We start from the raw sequence: 22,277 nt of genomic DNA, 5'->3' as shown, positions 1-22,277 counted from the left end.
TTTTCATTTTACCTCGTCGACTAACACGATCGGCCATTTATGGGAGTCAAATTTTTGACTCCCATAAATGGCCGACCGTGTTAGTTCGCACAGTAAAAGGAAAACCACACAATTTCGAGGCAAACTTGTATGGATCAATGTATTCTACTTTTAAAACATCTTTCCAACCATATGCATTTTTATAAAAAAGGGTTACAAACGCTTTTTATAGACCAATTGTCCGATCCGAGGCAACGTGTTCCTTTAATATTTTGGGTGGTAATAATAAAACTTTTTCAAATTTTACATTTTGCGTGGTGTGTCGTGGCTTAGTGGTAAAGAGCATTGAATTGATGCTCAGGGTTTTCTGATCTGAGAGTGTAGGTTCGGTCCCGGCAGTTGGACACTTGTGTCCTTGAGCAAGACACTTTACCGTAAGTTCCAGGAGCCATGTACTGGGATTGGTAGTGCACCCAGAACATTTAACGTGGAAGAGTACAGGGGTTAATAGCAAGCGACCTTGTTTACAGGTTTCCTCAAACTTCCTTGAGGTAACTGTCACTCTTGAATGGCATATGCTGAGAGTTCAAATCCCACTCGAATAATAGGCTATGGATTGTTTCACAGAAATCGGAGAAAGTACAGAGTATATTATACAGTGCTCCATGCAAATCGGTGTATGGATAAATCCAAATAATTAACAAAAACCTTTTTTTGTCCTGTTTTTTTTCCCAGTAATTTTTAGTGAAAAAGGTAATAAAATTGACTGTTAGCAATGACTGCATAAATGGTTTTTATAAAAAAGAGTCTTTATTAAATTAGTAAAATGTTTATGAGTTATTAAAATTTCATGACTCTTGTCAGAACAAAGCAAAGATTATAATACATAGAGTTTTAGCTTGTGCCGGTCATTATAGTCCACATTACTAGGCATTCTTTGCTTACACAGCTAGCGTAGAAATTTGGCGCTTGCCCTCAGAGAATGGTGAATGTAAGTGCCAAATTCAGAGTCTCAAAACTCGCCTCTGGTCCAGTCGCCAAAAATATTAAAGGCAAACCCTGTGTTACTGTTCCTGCAAGCAACAGCCATTGCTTCGTCCTTCGGATGGGACGTAAAGCCGTTGGTCCCATGTGTTGTGTAAACGCATGTAAAAGAACCCAATGCACTTATCGTAAAGAGAAGGGGTCTACCCCGGTGTTTCTGGCTGGAATGGCAGCATATTGCGCCATAGCACCTTGTAAACCATTACATGGTGCTTAAGGATTAGGTCTTATATATCTCAAAATTCGCCCCACTCCTTGCAGTAATAATACCTGGCGCTTTGTATCCTTTGGCAAAAGGCGCATTATAAATACGGTTACTATTATTATTATTATTATTATTATTGTTATTATATTATTATTATTATTATTATTATTATAATTATTACACTTTCTAAACCCCCCATTAGCCTTACTAAAATCTGACAGGTCCATAGTCTGCCAAGGCCGTCCATCCAAACTGCAGGTCAGTGGGCTTGTCAGTAGTGTCAACATGGGTCACCGAGTCTTGAGTAACTGTTTGTGTATTACAGGAGAAGGTACGTGCATGCTCAGCCGGGTGTTGGACCCAAACACCCACTGCATTGTTGCTACTGTCATGAGCTTGGAGGAAGAAACCACGTAAGGCTGGGGTACCAGGCACTGGGGTGAGGATTCTCACTGGAAAATACATTAAAGCCATTATACACTTTCAGAACAGAAAAACAAATTAAAGTTCACAGACTTACAAATAACTTACAGGGTTTACAGAAGGTAATGGTGAAAGACTTCTCGTGAAATATTATTATTCCATGAAATACTTTACTTTTTGAGAAACATTGAAACAATTATCTTTTCTCAACGTCGAGAATTACGGATTTATAATAAACACATGCCATGACACACACAGCGAAACAAGAGAGGGTTTTCCCGTTATTTTTTCCTGACTCCGATGACCAATTGAGCCTAAACGTTCACAGTTTGTTATTTTATATAAGTTGTGATACACGAAGTGTGGGCCTTTGGACAATACTGTTTACCGAAAGTGTCCAATGGCTTTAAAGGGCACAAAAATAGGAAAATTTAAAATGTTGAATATCAGGTTCACAGTCAGAATGAGTATTTAATTATAGTCAGTACATGGTTGAAAGGGAACTTGGGACATTTTTAACTTTACAAGATTCAATACTGTTTTAATTGAGTACTTTTCTGTAATCTTTTATTTGTCAGTCTAACTCTAAATTTAACAATACAGTGGGATAACTTTCCGTATGGCGCCACCCCTTTTTTCACTCATTTTTACAAAAAGGCATATCTCATTTTATATACTATTTTATAATTATTTCACATCAAATGAAAAAGTTGTGGCACCATTCAGAAACTTTTCAAATTTTTCGAAGAAATCTCTCAGAATTGTTGCAACACAGTTTTGTTCCTTATGTTTGGATAACTGGGGCGTTGTTTTGTAGGGCCTAATCCTTTTGTCAAGATTTCGAAGAAAAATTTTTTTTCGAAAAAAACAGTGCCCTAGTTTTACGACTAAGGCCTTCATATTACTTTTATTAGTTTATAAGCAAACCATCATATCTAAAATAACTATAAACTTACTATCAAAATTTTGAATAGGTTGTTTGTTATGCATTTATGGCACGAAATTAACACTGGCCAACATGCCTACAACCATCATTAGCCAACCATGTAAAAATGAGTGAAAAAGTGGTGGCGCCATACGGAAAGTTATCCCAGGAGGATCCGGTGGCCATCGTCTGGCTGTGGACTAAGTCATTGTAAGTCGGCGGCAGGGTAGTCCAGCTTGGTCAGGCAGTGCACTGTTTTAATTCTGTGCAGTGGCACAGTGCGTAGCACTCCGTATTTTTCTTCAGTCGTATCGTATGAAATGGAGGAATAACTTACACACATTATCAAAGTAGCTCCATGGTCAAGGATACCGCGGTCCATTCCAGTGATATTCCTCCATTTTCACAGCCGTTATATATACAGTTCAAGCGTTTAGAACATGAACACACAACATGTGAAAGCCTCTTGCTCGTGCGAACGTCCGTCGCATTGGCCGCCATGATGTCTTCTATATTCTTACTAACGCAAGGGGGCGCTAGGCATAAAAACTTCCGCCCAATCAAAATACAACGTTTTAAAGGCAGAAAGTGTTGATTTTTCCATAAAAATTTGTCCTCCAAGATTTCACAATCAGGGCTAGTCCGCTAGTCCTGACTAGCGGGCAAATTCATAAGCCCTTTTCGAAACCACGGCTTCAGGTTGGCCTAATCAGCCATGAGTGAAAACCCCCATTAAATCAAAAATCGAGTTTTGGTCGAGATCGAAACTTTGTTATACTCATCTCACAGAATCGTTGCCCCCCCCCCCCCCCCCACCAAAAAAAAAAACCCTTGATTTTGAGACTGCACCAAAAATGCATACAAATCCAAGCATAGGGTAAACCTTTGCCGATATCGCCTATTGTATCCGCTAAAATTGGTCACCCTTGCCAAGTTCATCAAGCACACGAAATGCATAGTTATTGCAAAATAATGCCAGATGTCTGCGAATTATATCATGAGGATATTAGATAGATAGGCCTACTTTAAAGGGTCACAATAGTCATCAAAGCATATTAATCAGAATTGGCAACTGTAACACTAGAGAGTAAAAGGGGAAATATGCATTTTGAGTGAGAAATTAACTTTCTCAAAAACTTAATAAATAGGAATTAGCCATTTCTCACAAAGTTTTACACTATCAACAGCTCTCCATTGCTCTGAACCAAGTTAGTTTTTATGTTGCAGTTATTTTGAGTAAATGCTGATTGTGTCAAGTGCCTAACACAAACAGAAAGACTGAAGAGAACTGCAGGGCCAGGAAAAATCAGTCAAGCGAAGAGTGTTTGTTCCCCTCCCAATTACAATTAGAACGCCATGCGGAGAACCTTTCGGACATTCCGTATGTTGTTGTTTAACTAGTTAGGCCTTTTTCTTACGTGTCATGTCACCTTAAGTCTATTTCCTAATTTCAAATGACCGAATAATAGATTGTTACAGGTTTAACAAAAAAATACTCACCCATGAACACTTCTATACACCATTTTAAAACATTTATTGTAAACTGTTTAGCCGTCCTGACTGTTTTTTTTTTTGTTATATTATATTAGGAAACGATAATAGCAAAAACGAAATAACGAACTTTTGAAAGTATAACACACTTTAAGAAACATTCCATCTGGAAGTAATGTGGTTATGTACAAAGCTATGAGCTTTTATGCCCCAAATATGTGTATGGGAAGCGTTACTGCAGTTAACACTTTTCAGTTTGTGTAGGCCTATTCCTATTTAGGGATTATCTTTGAACACAATTATAATTCACTTCGGATTTTCGGTGATATATAAAAAACGCGAGCACCTTTCGAAATAAAGTTTCCAAATAGTAGTTTTATTGTATACACATACAGGATTAAAACAAACTGTTAAAAGATACAAGATAAAACACAAAACTTTTACACCCTATAATATAGGCCTATGGGAGTCAGAATATGGCGTGTGAATAGTTTGGCGTGTGTGCTGTTCTAGGGCGTATACGGTTCCAGAAATCACATGTCGTGGATAGCTCAAAATAAGGCGTAGGCCTAGCCTATGGGCGAACTTGCTACCACAATAAATGCAAATTTGGAGTATAATTATAAACAAAACTTGTACATAGTGTATGCATGTGGTGCTAATAATAGGGCGTGGTTGGCGTTATATAGGGCGTGATCAGTAGTAACTAGTAGAATCTAAACAAACTCACCTGTAATAGTTTGTAATAGCCTGTATGTTGCCGAACTTGCTCCCACAACATAAGGGTTTGACTGTGAAGTTTGGGCTTGATAGTTGACCCCAGGTACCGAAGTAGGATGAAGCGGCATCAGGGAGGTACATGTTGCACTCGGAGCTCCGTTCGGTCTTCCCGATGCCACGCAGAAAGACACCAAAACACATACAAATCCAAGCATTTTCGCCGACGTCGCCATTTTGTATCCGTAAATTTTTTGAAATGACTGCTATGCGTGTAGAGTGCACCTATTTTGTGTGACACTATAGGCCTACTGATTTCTTTTAATTTTTACTGACAATGGTGTGTGTATTACTCACTAGGATTGAAATGGGTGTAGGCCTATTGTTGGGCTTTTCGGTTCAGTAGACACGGTGAAAACAGCATATTTCTGGCTTCTTGTGCCATGACCATGTATAATAACACATTGTCCTCGTGTGACCGTGTTGTTTAATAGACAAGTTGAACTTCCATATTAAAAACCTATGGGTGCGGTTCGGGGGGAAATGGTCTGAAGTAAAATGCAAGTGTACAACAGAAATATAATTGGTGCTATAGGGCTATTCAGAACTCAACGTTAAAAACCTTCTATATTTTCCTGAAATTGTTTGACTCACCAACCCACCCTCGATTTAGATTTTTAAATATTAAATGGCTTTATAATGTAATCTATACACTGAAGAGCAAAGACATTCCTCAAATGAACAAAATATTTAAGATCGAAGGCCCCCAACATCACTCGTTTTCCAATGGCTCTTTTAAACTTCCTTGTAGTAGTCAGAAAATATGGCGATCTGAGCCAGCTGGGTATTTTTTCCATTATCTTTTCGGTTTTTTTTAAAGATATATAATAGGCCTGTATATTAAAAAACACATCTACATTTTGATTTATGGATATTTCTTTTGACGCGCCCATAATGTCGAGATTTTGTTTTTTGAACATCGACTATTCTGAACGGTCCCTTTGTGTCATTGTTGAACCATGTTCTGAATCGATACCGGCCTATTTTGAACCACCATGGTATACACATGGGTCACATAGCTCTACGGTATACAAGAACAGTTTGAATCGGCGGTCACAGAATTTGAGCTGTCATGTTTCAGTTCAAGTCAACAGGTAATATGTTTACTCATCCGGTGTGTTTTGGAAAAAGTTCACTACTTCCAGCCGAGTGACTTTAAAAACAGACTGACAAAAAGTGACAATTGTGCAATAATATTGGGCCTGTGGGTTAATCGTAGTCCTATAGTTAATCGAATACGTTTTATCTATGATTTGTCCACCACAACGTGAAGGGACCATTGTTGCCGTTAAAACTAAGTTGTGAAACTGAGTTTACACCCGAATGACCATGGCAGTGGTCAAAATGCTATCAAAGTCGTCCGGCTGGCTATATTGCGATGTTGAAAAGCAACCCTTTTTATAAGCACGGCACCATCCTTTCACACATTTTTTTAACAATTCTTTTTCATACTAAATAATTAAACTATTCGCTGATTTGCCCTGACTAGTTTTTGCCGACATCATAGTGTTGGGTTTCAGCTTTAACTCAAGTACGCTTTCTAGCCAAAGAAATACGTGTGAAACTTTCATGACGTATAGCTTCCATTTAAAATCATCCATGCATTGATGATACGAACCACGCAAATCACATTGAACATAATTCACACGACACAGTGCATTGCAGATGCAGATCACTGAAGCGTGTACATTTTGGGGGTCAAACATGAAAAGAGATTCTGCAATTCCTGGATTGGAAGTAATTTTGTAAACTTTACCTGAATGAGCTCAATGTCAAATTGGAAAATGGGATAAAAACAAGTATTGTCACGAAACCTCTTCAACTTCCATAGTGTCACAATGTTGAAGAGGATTTATTTACTATTGCCAGTAAGTTTCGTTGTTGTTTATAATATGATTTATCATTATGGTTTCAAACCATCTCGTCACCACAGCCAATTCCTTAACTAGATGGAAGTAATCCTCTTTCAAGATTAAAGTTGAACGATGGAATTCTTATGGGGAAAAAAACCAAAAAATAGGAAATTACAGTAATTAAGTGGGTTAAAATTTCAATTTGAGACAAGTGGTCTGGCAAAGTGACCCCCCCCCCCCTTCCTGCATGATTGACTTCAAACTCACAGAATAGCTTTAAACTTGAGATCATACTCGATTTGTTATTACTTTTCGCTTGACTTATTGCCTTTTTGAAGTAATTCAGTTCTTAAGAAAGAGATAATTTCTCACTCAAGTATATACAAAAAACCTTCAGGCCTTTTATAATACATCTAAGAGCACACAAAAAAAAACCAAACCGGTTTTGCAACAAGGCGGTTTCGAAATGTTCACAGACTTGTTATTTTATGCATATGTTGGGATACACCAAGTGAGAATACTAGTCTTAGACAAGTTTTACCAAAGGTGTCCAGTGCCTTTAACTTGTGATTATACTTATTTTGTTATTATTGCTTTCTACTCTACTTGGAACCTTTATGAAGATGGAACTTTATTAAAGGAAGACACAGCCACTGAATAGAGATCTGGTTTGATTCTTGGCTCATTCGTTTTATTATTTTTTTTACAATAATTTTTGTATAAATTATACATTTCTAAGCCTATTCCATTACTTTTTGTTTATTTTTTTTTGCTATGAGCAGCTATTGCTTTCAACTACATAAACGTCTATGTGCAGCACCATAAATAGACAATAAGAGAACTACATACAAAACAAACACAGTGCACTTTTTTTATGTACACACAAAGATACAAGTAAAAACAGCACAATAGACCTTGCTCGATACAAAAAAATAAAATGATTCCCACACATGTTAACATGTGGTTTTGTAAAATGTACAAATACGTTGTAAACAAAATGAAAATAGTATATCTGGAAGAAAACTGTAGGTTTAAAAAAGACCAGTCACAAATATTGAAAGATTTGTTCAAAAAGACAACAATTTACATGCTATTGTTATAAATAAAGGCTGATGATGATGATGACAAGAGATTTAAGTTACTACTACTTGAACTACACTTTAAACCCCCCTGGGTCAGAATTGACCCAGATTCCAGATCCGAGGAGGTCTGACCCATTTCTGGGTCAGGCTAATCTGGAATCTGTGCAAAACTGTCCAAATAATGTGTCTAACTGACGCACAATCCGGGTCAAATTCCATTTTTATTACAAGTTTCAGTTCAGTCTGACCTCTGGGTCAACCTGACCCATAAATTAGCCACCTTGACCCAAGAATGGACCAATACCCCCAAGATCCGATTCATTTCTGACCAGTTTATTTTGTTAAAGAGTGTGGTACCCCAATATAACATCGTACAGAATCATTGATGACTGATAGGGAACAAGCCTCGGTAGAATTCCCTCAAACTAAGGAGAAAATATTGTGTTTATATATTTTGACTTCAGCGTCAAGGCAACTTTAACTCTCAGTCACACTGTAGGAATGTATGTAAAGTTGCTTACCACCCCTGCTTTTAGGATACAATGAAGAAGAAATCTAAAAAGCACACAAAAAAAGGTATTCTTATTGAAAGGAAACCCTTGATGTTTCCACAGGAATCACAACACGTCCAGGTAATGTCAAGTCAACCACCTGCAAAGTATCATAGCCCAAATGTTATAGTGCATTGTCACACCCGATTCAGTAACTTTCCCAAGTATAGTCAGGCCTGTCCAAACTGGAAAGCATTTAAACTTTCAGCTAGGCATTCACATTGAATTGGGTCATATTGTGACACGTGAACTACAATTGGGATGATCATCAGTTGGGCCATTGAAACCAATAGCTGTTAAAAGGAACCGACTGCAGCTGATGTTATATATCTACAATTTCCAGAAGAAGAAAAAAACATAATAATCCAATATGTTTTTGTGTGTACAGATGTGAAAACCAGGTAATCTTTGTCCAAAACCTTACACAAAGAAGAATTGTCATCACCTCAAATAAATAATGGTACATGTATAGAGTATTTAAGCAATAAATAGAGTTGTAAGAAAATCTCCACTTAAATAATGAAGTCAAAATGCAAGTGTTTTTGCAGCAATAAAACTAATGACGGTGACATTTTCTGAAAAACAGTCATGCAAGTTTTAATCAACAACTAACGATTAAGAATTTTCTTGAAACATGCGTATTTTGTACTTCCTTTCAAAATTGAAAGAACTGTTTTGAGATGACTGGTTCAAATGTTGTTCCTTATTTCCACACGATAGAGTAAAGAACTTTAAAAGCTTTCTCTGGTTTAGGTTTAAGTCAAGCTAGTTGATGTCTAGTGAAAAACTACATACCCCAGGCAACCGTACATGTACGCTTTTGCATACAACCATCTCCAAAGCGTTTCACAATGATACCTCTATCACTCTATCAGAGGAGATATTTCGAATCTGGGTGGTAAATGTGGACCAATCAATACATGCACTGGTATTTTCCGCTATCTAGGATGCAAACGCGAGCTACGCTTCATGAGCGTAAATGTATTCCGATAATGTCGGGCAACCATGAAAGAGAACTGTGCCAGAACAACAAAGTGCATGGAGCTAAAACCCTAACCACGACAATAATCCCTGCGCACAACGCGCAGCGCACAACGCACATACATGTGCGTCACATGTCTGCCGTTTTGGGTGTCAAAACGTGCGTGCACAAAAAGAAAGAACTCCCTAAAAAAAGCAGAAATGGTAGACGCGCGTTGTTCCGAAGTGCGTAAACACATACACTATCCTTTTGAACACGTTTTGACACCCAAAATGGCTGACAGGAGATACGCGTGTATGTGAGCTATGCATTGTGCATAGGGTCTATTGAGGATCTCAACAACCCTGTCTGAAATAATAGCATGCCAGTGTATCAAGCTTATTGGCAATACAACTAACTTCAACTCTTACGTTATAAGAGTTTCTGCTTTCTCCAGAAGACGATCAGAGCATACTGATCGAAACGTCCAATCGAAACCAACGGTTCAATTCAGAACCACCCCAACTCATTTAAACATTACCATTACATGTTGTTACCGCAAACCTTACAATAGCGTATTTCCACCATGCAAAGTTTCAAATCCTTCGTATGTAAAAAACTATTCCAGACCGTTCGAACAGCTGGACCCTTTTCAGCTTGTCAAGAAAGTCACTTTTATTACTATCAACACATCTGAGGTAGGCATTAAGTCCTAAATAAGAAAACATAAATAGTACACTTAAAATTACTTTTATGGAAGCTTTACAAGGAGATAGAAGGGAAAAATGTTTAGAGAAAAATGAGTTACTACGAGAAAACCTTTTCCTAGAGTATCTGATAAAAACATGTTTGAATAAAGCCACAAACATCTTTTGATTTTTCTTTGGTCACGTACTCAAATGTCACAACATACAGCAATTTTAAATTAATATCTTTAACAATCTCTGCAGTTTTACAACAAATTTTAGTTACTTTTTTTTTGTCTTTTTGTTTTTACAATAGTAATGGCCCAGCCATATTTACATTTTTTAAATGTGATTTTAAAACTTACTTTATATCTTGTCAATTCACAAGGTACGAAAAAATTCCAAAGAAAGATTGGTTCTCCACATCTCGTCTATAAAGGCTTTTACATCTTGTTTGATTACTTGGCACTTAATTTAACCCTACAAAGAACAGTCGCGTTTTGTTCAACCATCTTATGTACAACACGCTTGCCTAAACAGAAGTTGGCAAAACATTTGCTGTATTTCCATTAAAAAAAAAAGAATTTCTTGGTCTCAAAGTTTTCATACTTTCATGAGAAACCTCACACCTCATTTTACACTAACCATTAGCCTAAAAGCATGATTCAAACTTTATATTAACGCAAAGTGACAGTGTGTTTTCTATGATGGTCTCCAAGGAGGAGTTTCTCAATTAGTCGCCGATGTCATAATAGCTGTAAGGGTTTTGATAGCTTTTGTAGACAAAGTCCTTGGAGAAACATGAATCCCTACTCGCCTGTAGAAGTTTCAGCTTCATTAATCATCAAGTTTTTGAGAAAAAGTAAAAATCACAGAAGGAGTCCCATAAATCCACTGCACATGCTAAAATAATTTTAGTTCTGTGATCAATCCGTTGCCGGACATCGGCCAGGCATCGACTAATTTATTGGCGATCAGTTTTCGATACGAAATGCTGCACCAGGTTTAAAGTTTGAGTTTAAAGTATCTGGATGCCTGCCCGATTCCACCATGGGGCCCCGGCCAAAAATGAATAGAAATTTGACGCAATCTATTCGAAAAACCAACCGTTATGTATTTGTGACTGGGGTACAAGTTACAAGAACCTTCGTCTTCTTTCAAGATGAATTGTTTCCCGGTGCATCTTCGTCGGCAAGCGTAGCTGTGACAAATGAGAAACCAATTCTCAACTAGGGTCAATAAACATCTTAGAATATACAATGAAGCAGCTCAAGTGCTACCAAGTCATCTTTAACAAATAAATAACTGATAGAAACAATTGAGATACTGAGATGACAAACTGCCACTGTTAAAATATAAAACGTTTTGGATTGTAAATACAGCACATAGCTCAAAATGTAAAAAAATAATAATAATAATAATAATAAAAAAAAACAATCATCCAACAAATTAGACGGTTACGAATAAAATCCAAACTCAACCCATTCTCACTGTCAACAGCAAAGGATATTTGGCCAAAGCTGATTATAAATACACAATAGTTTTTAAGAATTCATGAAGTATTTCCTGATTACCTTCTTTTTGTTTTAGTCTTTAAAAGATTGATTGTATAGAAAGTGAATTATACAAGATTGTTACGAATGAAGACACACTGAAAAAGCTGCCAAAAAATGTCAACGATATATTTTGGTCACACAAGTGAAATTTTTGCTTTTAATTTTTACAGATAAGCTCTTAAATAAGTGTAACATTCTCTGCAACGAGTGTTGCTTTTTGGAATTTAGTTTTTTGGGAAGCCTTCTTTCAGGTTGATCCCTTACACTTCATAGCCAATCGTTGAAGGGCTTACAGTAAGTATGGCGCGACTGACGACAACGATCAAACCAAGATGCATGGTCAATTACGTTAGTCTTACATACAATCGCTAGCTCCCTGCAGTGCACTTTCAGAGTTTGACATCCACCAATCCCTGAAGAAACTCTGGCTACTATAGACATCGTTCATCGGTAATGCAGACAAATCTGTCAACGATTTGGGATAATTAGCTTCAAAAGACCTACCGGTACTTCATGTGACCAATTTCTCTCTTCAGAATTTTCTTCCATCTTCTAAATATAACTAACCGAAGGAAGCCATTGGATGCAAAGCATTATGCACATTAGCCTCATAAGTTTAACAGCGCAACGCCTATTGAACACGGATATGCCCAAATAGCAAGACACGCCCCCAAACTCTAGGCATCAGCGGTGTATACTTTATAACACATTTCTCAATACAATTGGTCAAAGGGCTGGGGTTTTGGGCTAAACCTGGCAGGCTAGTACTTGAACAATGCACCAAGCATGAACAAGTCACTTGGTGCATGTACATCCGGGCACTAGTCCCCAAACACTAGCACTTCATCAGCCACTATTCCCCGGAAACTAGCACTTCCTAAGCCACTAGTCCCCAAACACTAGCACTTCTTCAGCTACTAGTCCCCAAACCCCCAAACACTAGCACTTCTTCAGCCACTAGTCCCCAAATATTTCATGTTCATCTAAATGTACTTTAAGTGAGAAATTGTGATGCTCTAATTTTTCAATTTACTGCCAACTGTACTTCCAACTCCTGGCTAAAACCCTGCACAGAACCTCTGATACATCATGCACTGAAGACTTACTACTAGTCACTAGTGACTGTTTAGTTGGTCACTAGTGAGTGCATGACCAGTCAATATGTTTATCAAGTGATGGGGATAGCCTGTGCTATTATCGCAAGTGGTTCATGACATAAAACTATTATCAATACATAGGCAACCTGGTGGAGGACATGGCAGTATTCACACTGAGTTTTATCACAGAGTTTGTGAGGGAAATACATCTGCCATCCGACTTCGCATTAGAGGTTGAATGGCCGCTAAGCAAGATGGCTGACCCAGGCCTTATTAAATACAGCAGGACCACTAAAAGTGAAACACAAACGCCACTATTGACACAATAGTAAGAAAGTGTATTGACAGAGTGCAAGGCCATCATTGTAAATGGTTTAAGGTCCCAGTCATCGCCATGATAGCATGAGGACTAATAATATGATACTGTATCTCTTAGAATGACGTCTGTGGTAGTTTGAATCCAGCGTTTCCAGGGTTCCAATCTATGCCTGTTCTCGAATCAATCCCAGTTTTATCTGTGGTTCGAATCCACCCTGTCTGCACTTCAAAATCCTCAAACTCCCTGGCTGGATTTAAGGCTTTCATGACTATTGCAGACATGGTCAACAACCCCCTTCCCCCACCCACCAAACATTAAGTTGGTCCATTCATAACAATAAATCCAAGAGTATTTCAATCTTGGATCCATCAACGCCGTTACTCTCTACCATTGTCCATCTGCTTGAGGTGGTTAGGTTCTTCCAAGTAGACCGGAGCTTTGGCGGACGTCATTACCTGAGGGTCCAGGTTGTCATTGCGAATCAACTCTTCCTGGCGTTCCATGACCTCTTCGTGGTCCATCTCTTCCCGTGACGTTGAGAAACTCATCTCCTCTTGCGTCGTTGAGAATCGAGGATCCATCTTACTGTGCATCAGTGCTTCATCCCTACGCATCAGTGCCTCATCCCTTCAAGACAAAACCCAGAACACAACTGTCAAAATATATTTCTAAACCGGAAATCTGATGTAAATCAACTGACTGGTAGTAGTAACTTACAGAAAGCCCTCTATTTTTGAGGGACATTAACTATTGTTCTTAGATATAAAGATTTTTTTATTATTTTTTTTGTATTTTTATATTTATTCATTTACTTATAACTTATTTAAAAAATATTTATTCCTTCCCTTTATTCATTATTTTTTTAAATTAATTTATTTAATTAATTGCACATGAAACAGTAGAAGTGATATTAACGGAATGGTGTATAGAAAATTAATTTGCATCAGGGATAAAAAGTATTAATTTTGGTTTCACCCTTACACCGATGTGTGTTAGCACTGTATACTCCTGTGATTTTGTTGACAGAACTCGGAAGTACTAAGTATACAGTTCTACTGCTAACAAACATCGGTGAAAGGGTAGAGACAAAGTATTAATAGGAAATAAGAAGAAATGTTTAGTAACAGATGTGGGAGTAAAACCCATAATGGAAGAAACTCATGCCATCTACAGTAAGAACAGAAAACACAATCCACATACAATGCTGTGGTCTGAGGTGGGTTTCGAACCAAGGTCCACAGAGGTGAAAGGGCAAGGAAAGAACAATAATAGCCAATCTGGTGCCCAAAACCAAAGGCAGTTTTAAATAGCAACAATGAAATTAAAGCATTTTCAGCTTTTCAGCTGGGTTCAATTTGATTGCTTACCGCCAAACTCTGCGCTTACGATCACCATTCTTTGCTTGCAGGGCTGGCGCCAAAATCTCTGCGCTTACGATCACCATTCTTTGCTTGCAGCGCCAGCGCCAACATTTCTGCGCTTACGATCACCATTCTTTGCTTGCAGCGCCAGCGCCAACATTTCTGCGCTTACGATCACCATTCTTTGCTTGCAGCGCCAGCGCCAAAATTTAGCTAAGAATGCCTAGTAACGTGGAGTATGCACGCGCACTAGCTGAAATTCCCCGCTAACCTGAGAGTTACGCTTGAAATAAGCGCGGAATTCCCTGTTTCCACACGCGCCGATTCTTTGTTCGTACGGTTCAATATCTGTATGCGTATTCGTATCCGCGTTTCTGCGAAACCTCTCTAATAACACCATGGTTTCCGACACCTTGAGTCACAGGTACTCATGCAATCAAATCAATAACACTTGTTTCCACATTATCAATATCATCAATGAAAATACAACAAGGTTGATAGTGTGGAGACAAATTCAGAAAAGGCAAAGCTTATGAAAGAACAAACAACCTGTTCACAAATACACAATATACAACACAATATTTGTCTTTGTTCAACCCCAAGTTACAAGAAAATATACGAACCAACAAAGGCAGCAGCAAACAAATAGACCAAAATACACAATGTGTATACATGTTCAAAGTTTGACCAGGCAATTAGCAACAAAAACAACCTTTTGACAAACAGAATAAGGTTGAAGGTACATGTGCGAAAACAAGTTTGTGGAGAGGATACTGTAGACACATAAAATGGAGATGAAAAGAGACGAAAAGAAAACAGGCAAAATCAGATATGAGACTAAAGTAAAAAAGACTATCATGTCCGCTACTACTTTGGCTCGTGTAATGGTGTACCAACAGGACACCGTACAAGTTGATGCACTTTAAGTATACTCACTCTGGATGGTATCCCTGACTGTATTGTGTTTCTACTTGTTCTTCTTCTATTCCTTCATCTCCTTCACCTTCTTCTTCTTCTTCTTCTTCTGGCCCCATGTGATGTGTCATGTGATGGGTCATATGACCCGACTTGTCCATCAACCCTTGGCCATTGGTCACCACAACTGTGTCTGCTTCCCTGCTGTCTTGGTCCGATGTCACATACCTTGGCCTGTAGTGAAGGAAGGTCATTAAGATGGCTGCTTAAAGGGTCTATGTAACTTTTGTAGGACAAAAAACACAAAGTCCACAGATTTACACTAAACTTACACAGTTTGAAGATAATGATAGAAGAAAGCTTCCCTGAAAATATTACGTGCTGAGGTGCTGTAGTTTTTGGGTAATGAGTAAAACAATGTCTTGAAAATAATTTTCGTCTCATGAGACGAAAATTATTTTAATCATTTAAAAACGTATTTTCATGACAATTTTTTTACTCATTTCTCAAAAACTACAGCACCTCAGTAAGTAATATTTGAAGGGAAGCTTTCCACTATCATTATCTTCAAACCCTGCAAGTAAAATGTAAATCTATGAATATTTTGAAAAAGTACCCAAATCCTTTAAAGGCACTGGACACTATTGGTAATTACTCAAAATTATTGTTAGCATACATTTTACTAAGTAACAAGTAATATAAAGATGTTGATAGTATCAAACATTGTGAGTAATGGCGCCCTCTGAAGTAACATATTTTGAGAACGAGGTAGTTTCTCACTCAATTTTTAAAAGACTTAGGGCCTGACGCCTTTTTAAGGCATCTGAAAGCACACAGAGTTGTGCAACAGTGTGTGTGTGTACTCCACATTACAAGGCATTCATTGGTAGCATATTGCGCCACAGCACCTTGTAAACCATCACATGGTGCTGCATGTTTATGTAAAAGGAGTAGATCTCATAATTCATATGTAGTCCCAAATACCTTGCAGGAAACACTGTATCTAAAGCGCCTTGAGCGTCACTGAGTGACCGATACGCACACTATACATTATAAGAAGCAACCTTTGTTATTATTACATGTAAATGGCTAGCACAGAAATTTCGTGCTATCACAGTAAGCGGAGAATGGTGATCTTAAGTACTGGGGCCAATTTCATAGATCTGCTTAAGCAAAAAAATTTGCTTAAGCACGAAAATAGGTCGCTTATTTTACACATGTTACTGGCCAAAATTTCCTGCCATATACATTGCTTATGACTAGTATTAAGCTGTTGTTTACTTAGCATTACAATTGAATGGAGTCTTGGCCGCTAATCTGATTTTACTAAGCAATGAATTTTTTGCGTAAGCAAAAATTTTTGCTTAAGCAGCTCTATGAAATTGGGCCCAGATATCGGCCATAAGCAAGGCAATGAAATTAGGCCCAGAATAGTGTGTGCACACTTACTCTCGGCTGAGATCTTCGGGTTGCTCCTGCTCAAGATGATGTAGATGATTATGTCCTCCTCCCATCATGACTTGACCGTTCATCGTTGGCAATCTCTCCATCTCCCCTACTCCTTCCTCCTCCACCTCCGCATCTTCGAGGTCTTCCTCCGCCGCTATCCCTTCCTCCTCGGTCTGCTCAAGGTACCTGAGGTTCTGCTCCTGCTGGATTCTCAGGTAGCGAGTCTCCGTCTCCAGTTCGGCTTCCGTGTAGTCGTTCTCCGCTTCTTGCTCGGCCGTAACGTACCTCGGCTCCGCGTGGTCGGTGCCGTCGATCTCCTCCTCCTCCATTGTGCTGTTGAAGCGAGATGACGCCAGCTTGACACGGGTGGGTAGCTCTTGTCTGATGAAGAGAGAATAGAGGGTTAACCTGGAGTTTGTGGGTATTCTGCCAAGGGACTTTTCTTTGGGAAGTTACAATGAAAGTTTGAGATTTAAAAGGCACTGGACACGTTTGGTAATATTGTCAAAGACCATTATTTTCACTTGGTGTATCCCAACCAGTGTCTTAGCCAGGAATTTGGAAAGTGGGAGTGCAAACTGAAAAAGTGGGAGTGCAACCTAAAATCACTAGAAAAATAGAAACGTGTGCGTAGCCCACAATACGAGCGCGCACCGCCAAGTCTGTCTCACCCCCGCCCCCCCCCCCCCCCCCCTCTTAAGGGCCCTGGAAGCTCTGGCTACTGTATGTGCTCTCTGGTGGTTTGATGCATTTCTGGTACCTATTTCTGTGACAAGTAAACTATTTTGATTTAATTTGTGTATTGTTTTGAACTTGAAAATGAGAGCCTTTAAAGCACAGATATTGTAAAGGTGATCGACGTCTGCTATTTAACTCTATGAAATGTTTCTGGGTCAATATTAGGCCAGTTCAAAGCAATTACTTGGACCATGGAGCTGTGTTTGGACCCATTTAGCATGAAATGATTCAAAAGAGATCAAATATTGCAGTACAAGTTTGCTGTCAACAACATATATTTTGCTCTTGATACAAAGTTTTGCTTAAAGACTAAAAAAAAATGAAGAGGTATTGAAGAAGAAATTAAGAGTTATCATTTACTAATGTTAGTTTTGTTTCCATTCTTGTCTATTCGATTTCAGAACTATAGGCCTAAGGTCAAGAAGCTGATAATAGTTTTTGTATTTATTTTAAACAAATCAATTAGTTAATGTAAAATAACGATTCACACAAGTATTTGCAACCATCAATATGCCAAGAGTGATTTACATGTACCATAATTGTTTGCTTAATTTAAACTGACTGATCATGGTAATTAATATTTTCCTTAGTATGTGTTAAGGTTTCATAACGTTTAAGTCTTCCAGTCTGTGGAGAATAAAGAACAAACAGTTACGAAAGACAGTGCCATTTAAGTAGTTCCACTGGGCAAAAAAACGTACCATGCATTGAAAAATAAATTTAGGAGGTCTACAGCAAAACTGACTTGAGATTTGAAAAGAAATATGAACCAGTTTTTGATCCTTTTGAGCGGAAAATAAACATTGTTTTGTCAACTGCATTAACACCCATGAGATGTAAACATTGAAATCCAAAAAGGTCTCGATGTTTCAAACAAACTCTACAACGAACAAACGATGTGCCCTTGAATTTCTAGAAGGAAAAAAGATCGTCATGTTTGCCGCCGTCGAGTTGGGAAAAACTGCGGAACCAATCTACAAAGCAACTGCAGAATGTATGCGGTAAAAGGTGCACTGCACCGCGTGTCACACAGTTACTGATACTGACGTCACAGTAGAAAAATCCAGAGCGCGATGGTTTGTAGGATCGTGGAGTTGAGATTGGTACCTAAAATAATTGGAACGAAAACGCGTGTGAATTCGCCTCTATCATACCACGCGTGCATGGAGTTCATGCTGCCTGCTGATGACGGTCGATGACGTGTAATTTGCACGTGCGTTGTGTAATGTGTGTTTTGTGCGTTGTGTTTTGTATAGTTGCAATGTGGTCAGGGTTTTCGAGGCAACTTCGAGTGATTGTTTTATGGTTGCGTCGTTGAAATTTTGATTCAAAAAGCAGGCAATCTGGTAAAGCCAAATCTAATCTTACTCACTGCTGTCTTAAACTGTTCAACAACAAAAAAAATAATAAAAGAAGTTCAGTAATTTTCACTGAAATTATTTAACAGCACGGCTTCACCCAAGCCGTGTATCAAATTTTTGCCCGTGTTTTCAGCCCAACTGACCGTGCTAACACGGCGTGCACGGCTCGCTAGCTAACACGTTGATCCCAACATATGTTTTTTTAACATATCTGTGAAAATTTGAACTCAGTTGGTCATTGAAAATGCAAGAGAACAATGAAAGAAAAACGTCCTTAATGCACAAATGTGTTTGCTTTCAGACACCTTAAAAAGGCTTCACGCCTAAAGTCTGTATTTGAGTGAGAAAGTTGACACTATGCCTGCACAAGCCCGATGTTCTTGTGTTTTGCAATTGAATAATATTAGCTATTAGGCTACTTCATTGTGCAATATATTTGTGATTTTTTTTAAAGATATCTTTCATTTCAAGTGTCAAATCAGTCTTTATGTACATAAGACAAATCTCGTAGTGCTACTTCAACGAATTTTGATTCAGGTCTTGTAAAATAAATTTTGGGCTAGGTAACATTTTGGGCTACAAGCCCAGCATTCTAAGTGGTTTTAACCTCAAAACTTAAGACCTGTAAAGACGTGACTTACTTGTCACTCAAATCTTCAGGTTCATCTTGCTCCATACAATGCTCCATGGATTCTGAGACTTCCTCTACTTCAAAGACCTCATCACTCTGCGGCTGCTGATCATGGATGGAGCTAGCCGCTGCAGCATCACTCAGTAATGGGAGGGCTCCACCAGAACCACTGCTTGCCTGTAAATATCAACGGAAAAAGCCTGAAGAAACTCTTCCTCTGTGCTGTACACAGTGTCCCAGATGTAGACTGTGGTGGTCGAGTGGTTTAGTGCATCAGACTCAAGTTCAGAGCCCAATTTCATACAGCTGCTTAAGCACAAAATTCTGCTTAAGCAAAACAAAACTATGCTTTGTAAAATCAGATTACCAGCCAAGACTCCATCCAATTGTTATGCCAAGTAAACAACAGCTTAACACTAGTCACAAGCAAAGAATATGGCATGAAATTTTGGCCTGTACATGTAACATGTGTAAAATAAGCAAGCTATTTTCGTGCTTAACCATTTTTTTGGCTTAAGCAGCTCTATGAAATTGGCCCCCTGGTGGTTAAGTCATCAAGCTTTGGGTTTGAATCCACTCATGACACTTGTGTCCTTGTGCAAGACACTTAAAGGCAGTGGACACTGTTGGTAATTACTCAAAATAATTATGAGCATAAAACCTTACTTGGTAATGAGTAATGGAGAGCTGTTGATAGTATAAAACATTGTGAGAAACGGCTCCCTCTGAAGTAATGTAGTTCTTGAGAAAGAAGTAATTTTCCACGAATTTGATTTAGAGACCTCAGATTTAGAATTTGAGGTCTTGAAATCAAGCATCTGAAAGAACACAACTTCATGTGACAAAGTAGTTTTTTCTTTCATTATTATCTCGCAACTTCGACGACCGATTGAGCTCAAATTTTAAAAGGTTTTGTTGTTTTATGCATTTGTTGAAATACACCAACTGTGAAGGCTAATCTTTGACAGTTACCTATAGTGTCCAGTGTCTTTAATCATAAAAGGTTCCATATCCCAGTAGCCTGTGGATTTTACCCCATGACTCTAAAACTACCAAGTGTACAGTTGTTCACATTCTAATTTTGTAAAACTAATGCTTGGCTTTACACTGTCTTTCAAGGCCTTGTCACATGAGACAATTTTTTTTACAATCAACTTAGAGGCACACCACCTGCACTGCACACAAGCGGAACACTTTGGTACTGCAAAAGATTTGTTTTCTTTTTTCTTACAGTGTTGTAACTGCCCAAAGAAAAGAACATGACATTTGGAATGCGAGAATGATTCTTCAAGTATACTGCCTAAAACTGGCTGCCTTCGAATGACCTCATGCAACATGTCTGCCTGATTTGTAAAAATGAGTCACGAAAGACTTGTAATTCAAACAATATGATTGCATTTCACATGTTTTATATATTACTAGAGCATTTAATGAAGTGTTTTGTTTTTTGGGGTAGTAACACTTTTTCCCCGTTCCTCTTCCTTCCACCACATCCCAACTTCTCAAGGGACTGTCTCACGCAAAAACAATCCGATGACAGTCAAAACAAGAATTCAGGTCACGGGGGAAACTTTTGTCTTCAATAACAAGAACATTTCCTTCGCGCTGGAAACCTTATTTTCAGGAAACAAAATTTTACAAACAGTAATATACTGGTGAAAGAAAATCTTTGTTTCATTATTAAACTGCAGTGTTAAAGAAGGCAAAGAACAGAAAACACCGTTTAGCTCAGCCAGAAAATCCTCCACGTTGTCTGACAACTAACTTGAAAAACTAAAAAGAAAAAACTACCGGTACTGTCCTTCTACAATTGTCTTTTTAAAAGGTACATGTAACAATAATTTTGGGTGAACAGAAAGCTCTTCTGAAGGTTTTTAGGACAGAAATTTTAATACTTATAAACTATAGGAAGGATATTCTTATATAATTTATTTGGTTTGTACCGACTACCTTCTTTCCCCCCAAAACAAATATGGAAATGTCATTTTTTTTTTTTTTTTTTTTTTTTTTTTAAATCACTTCCTAATTTCTTCCTAATCAGTCCATTTCTGACATGATTTTACAGGGCATAGAGGCACTAGGCAACCACAGAGAGACTGTTCGTTTGAGTAGGGAGAAACTCTGGATTAGACGCCTCCAGACTATTCAACCCCATGGTCTGAACATCCAAGAAGGAAACGACTAATAAACCTTTTGTTTTGCCATCTCCTTTTTCCCCACAGCCTTTTAGCCTGAGCCTCATTCACTAATTAATTACTTGTTTACCCAACCTCCCCACCCTTGATGTTGTCCTTTGTGTTTCCATCTTCTTGCTTGTGGTCAAGCCAGTCCCTTTCCTTCACCCCCCCCCCTTTTTTGTCCCCCTATTCATTGTTTACCCCCTGCTTTTTTCTGTATGCTTTCTAACCCCATTCATGTATTTCCACTTCACTGCTTATGTTTCACTTAGTTACCTGTTCATGTTTGTTATGTTGTCATTTAGCCTTCGAGAAAGACTCTGCTAGGGTCGAAACGTCAGGCCATTAACTATTTTTTGCATTTATACTCTCGGTCCATTTGGTTGGTAAGTTGTTTGCAACAGCTAATTTTAATTTTTTTTTTTTTTTAAGTAAGAAAGTAAAAAGCTGCATACCAGAAGGATTCCAAAACAAAAACATAAATCATGAAAAGGTGGAAATTTGTTCATCTTTTGTACGAACATTCACGCAAATCTCTGCTGAATTTTTTCGTTTATTGTTGATAAAATTTTCTATAAGACCTTCTTTCTTAAAATACATTTTTCATAAAGCGAAAAAACATTGGTGAAAAACTGCATGCCGCTTTTCCTTATAAAAAAAAATCACAATCTCTTGTTTACATGAAATGTAAAGTGC

General features: G+C 38.2%; 2 protein-coding genes across 5 annotated transcripts in view; both read right to left on the bottom strand.

Annotated features, from left to right (window-relative positions):
• The window catches only part of LOC139954375 (uncharacterized), a 56,561-nt gene extending 51,529 nt beyond the window's left edge, over positions 1–5,032 (bottom strand). The window contains exons 1-2 of one of the 2 annotated variants that reach the window (XM_071954137.1): positions 4,798–5,032; positions 1,437–1,680 (exon numbers count right to left, since the gene is read on the bottom strand). In XM_071954137.1, coding sequence (XP_071810238.1) covers positions 1,437–1,680; positions 4,798–5,020 — 467 coding nt within the window. In that variant the 5' untranslated portion in view covers positions 5,021–5,032. Of the gene's footprint in view, positions 1–1,436; positions 1,681–2,913; positions 3,059–4,797 lie in introns of those variants that run through there. The other variant, XM_071954138.1, reaches the window with a different exon arrangement.
• A 2,335-nt stretch (positions 5,033–7,367) lies between these two features.
• The window catches only part of LOC139954363 (uncharacterized), a 78,305-nt gene continuing 63,395 nt past the window's right edge, over positions 7,368–22,277 (bottom strand). For all 3 annotated transcript variants that reach the window (XM_071954124.1, XM_071954122.1, XM_071954123.1), the window contains 4 exons: positions 19,415–19,581; positions 16,675–17,055; positions 15,247–15,459; positions 7,368–13,576 (listed from right to left, as the gene is read on the bottom strand). In XM_071954124.1, the coding sequence (XP_071810225.1) occupies positions 13,327–13,576; positions 15,247–15,459; positions 16,675–17,055; positions 19,415–19,581 (1,011 nt within the window). In that variant the 3' untranslated portion in view covers positions 7,368–13,326. The remainder of the gene's footprint in view (positions 13,577–15,246; positions 15,460–16,674; positions 17,056–19,414; positions 19,582–22,277) is intronic.

This window comes from Asterias amurensis, chromosome 2 (genome assembly GCF_032118995.1).
Source record: "Asterias amurensis chromosome 2, ASM3211899v1".
In the NCBI taxonomy this organism is placed as follows: domain Eukaryota; kingdom Metazoa; phylum Echinodermata; class Asteroidea; order Forcipulatida; family Asteriidae; genus Asterias; species Asterias amurensis.
Note: the sequence above shows the minus strand (reverse complement) of the source record. Positions and strands in the feature narration are given on the sequence as shown.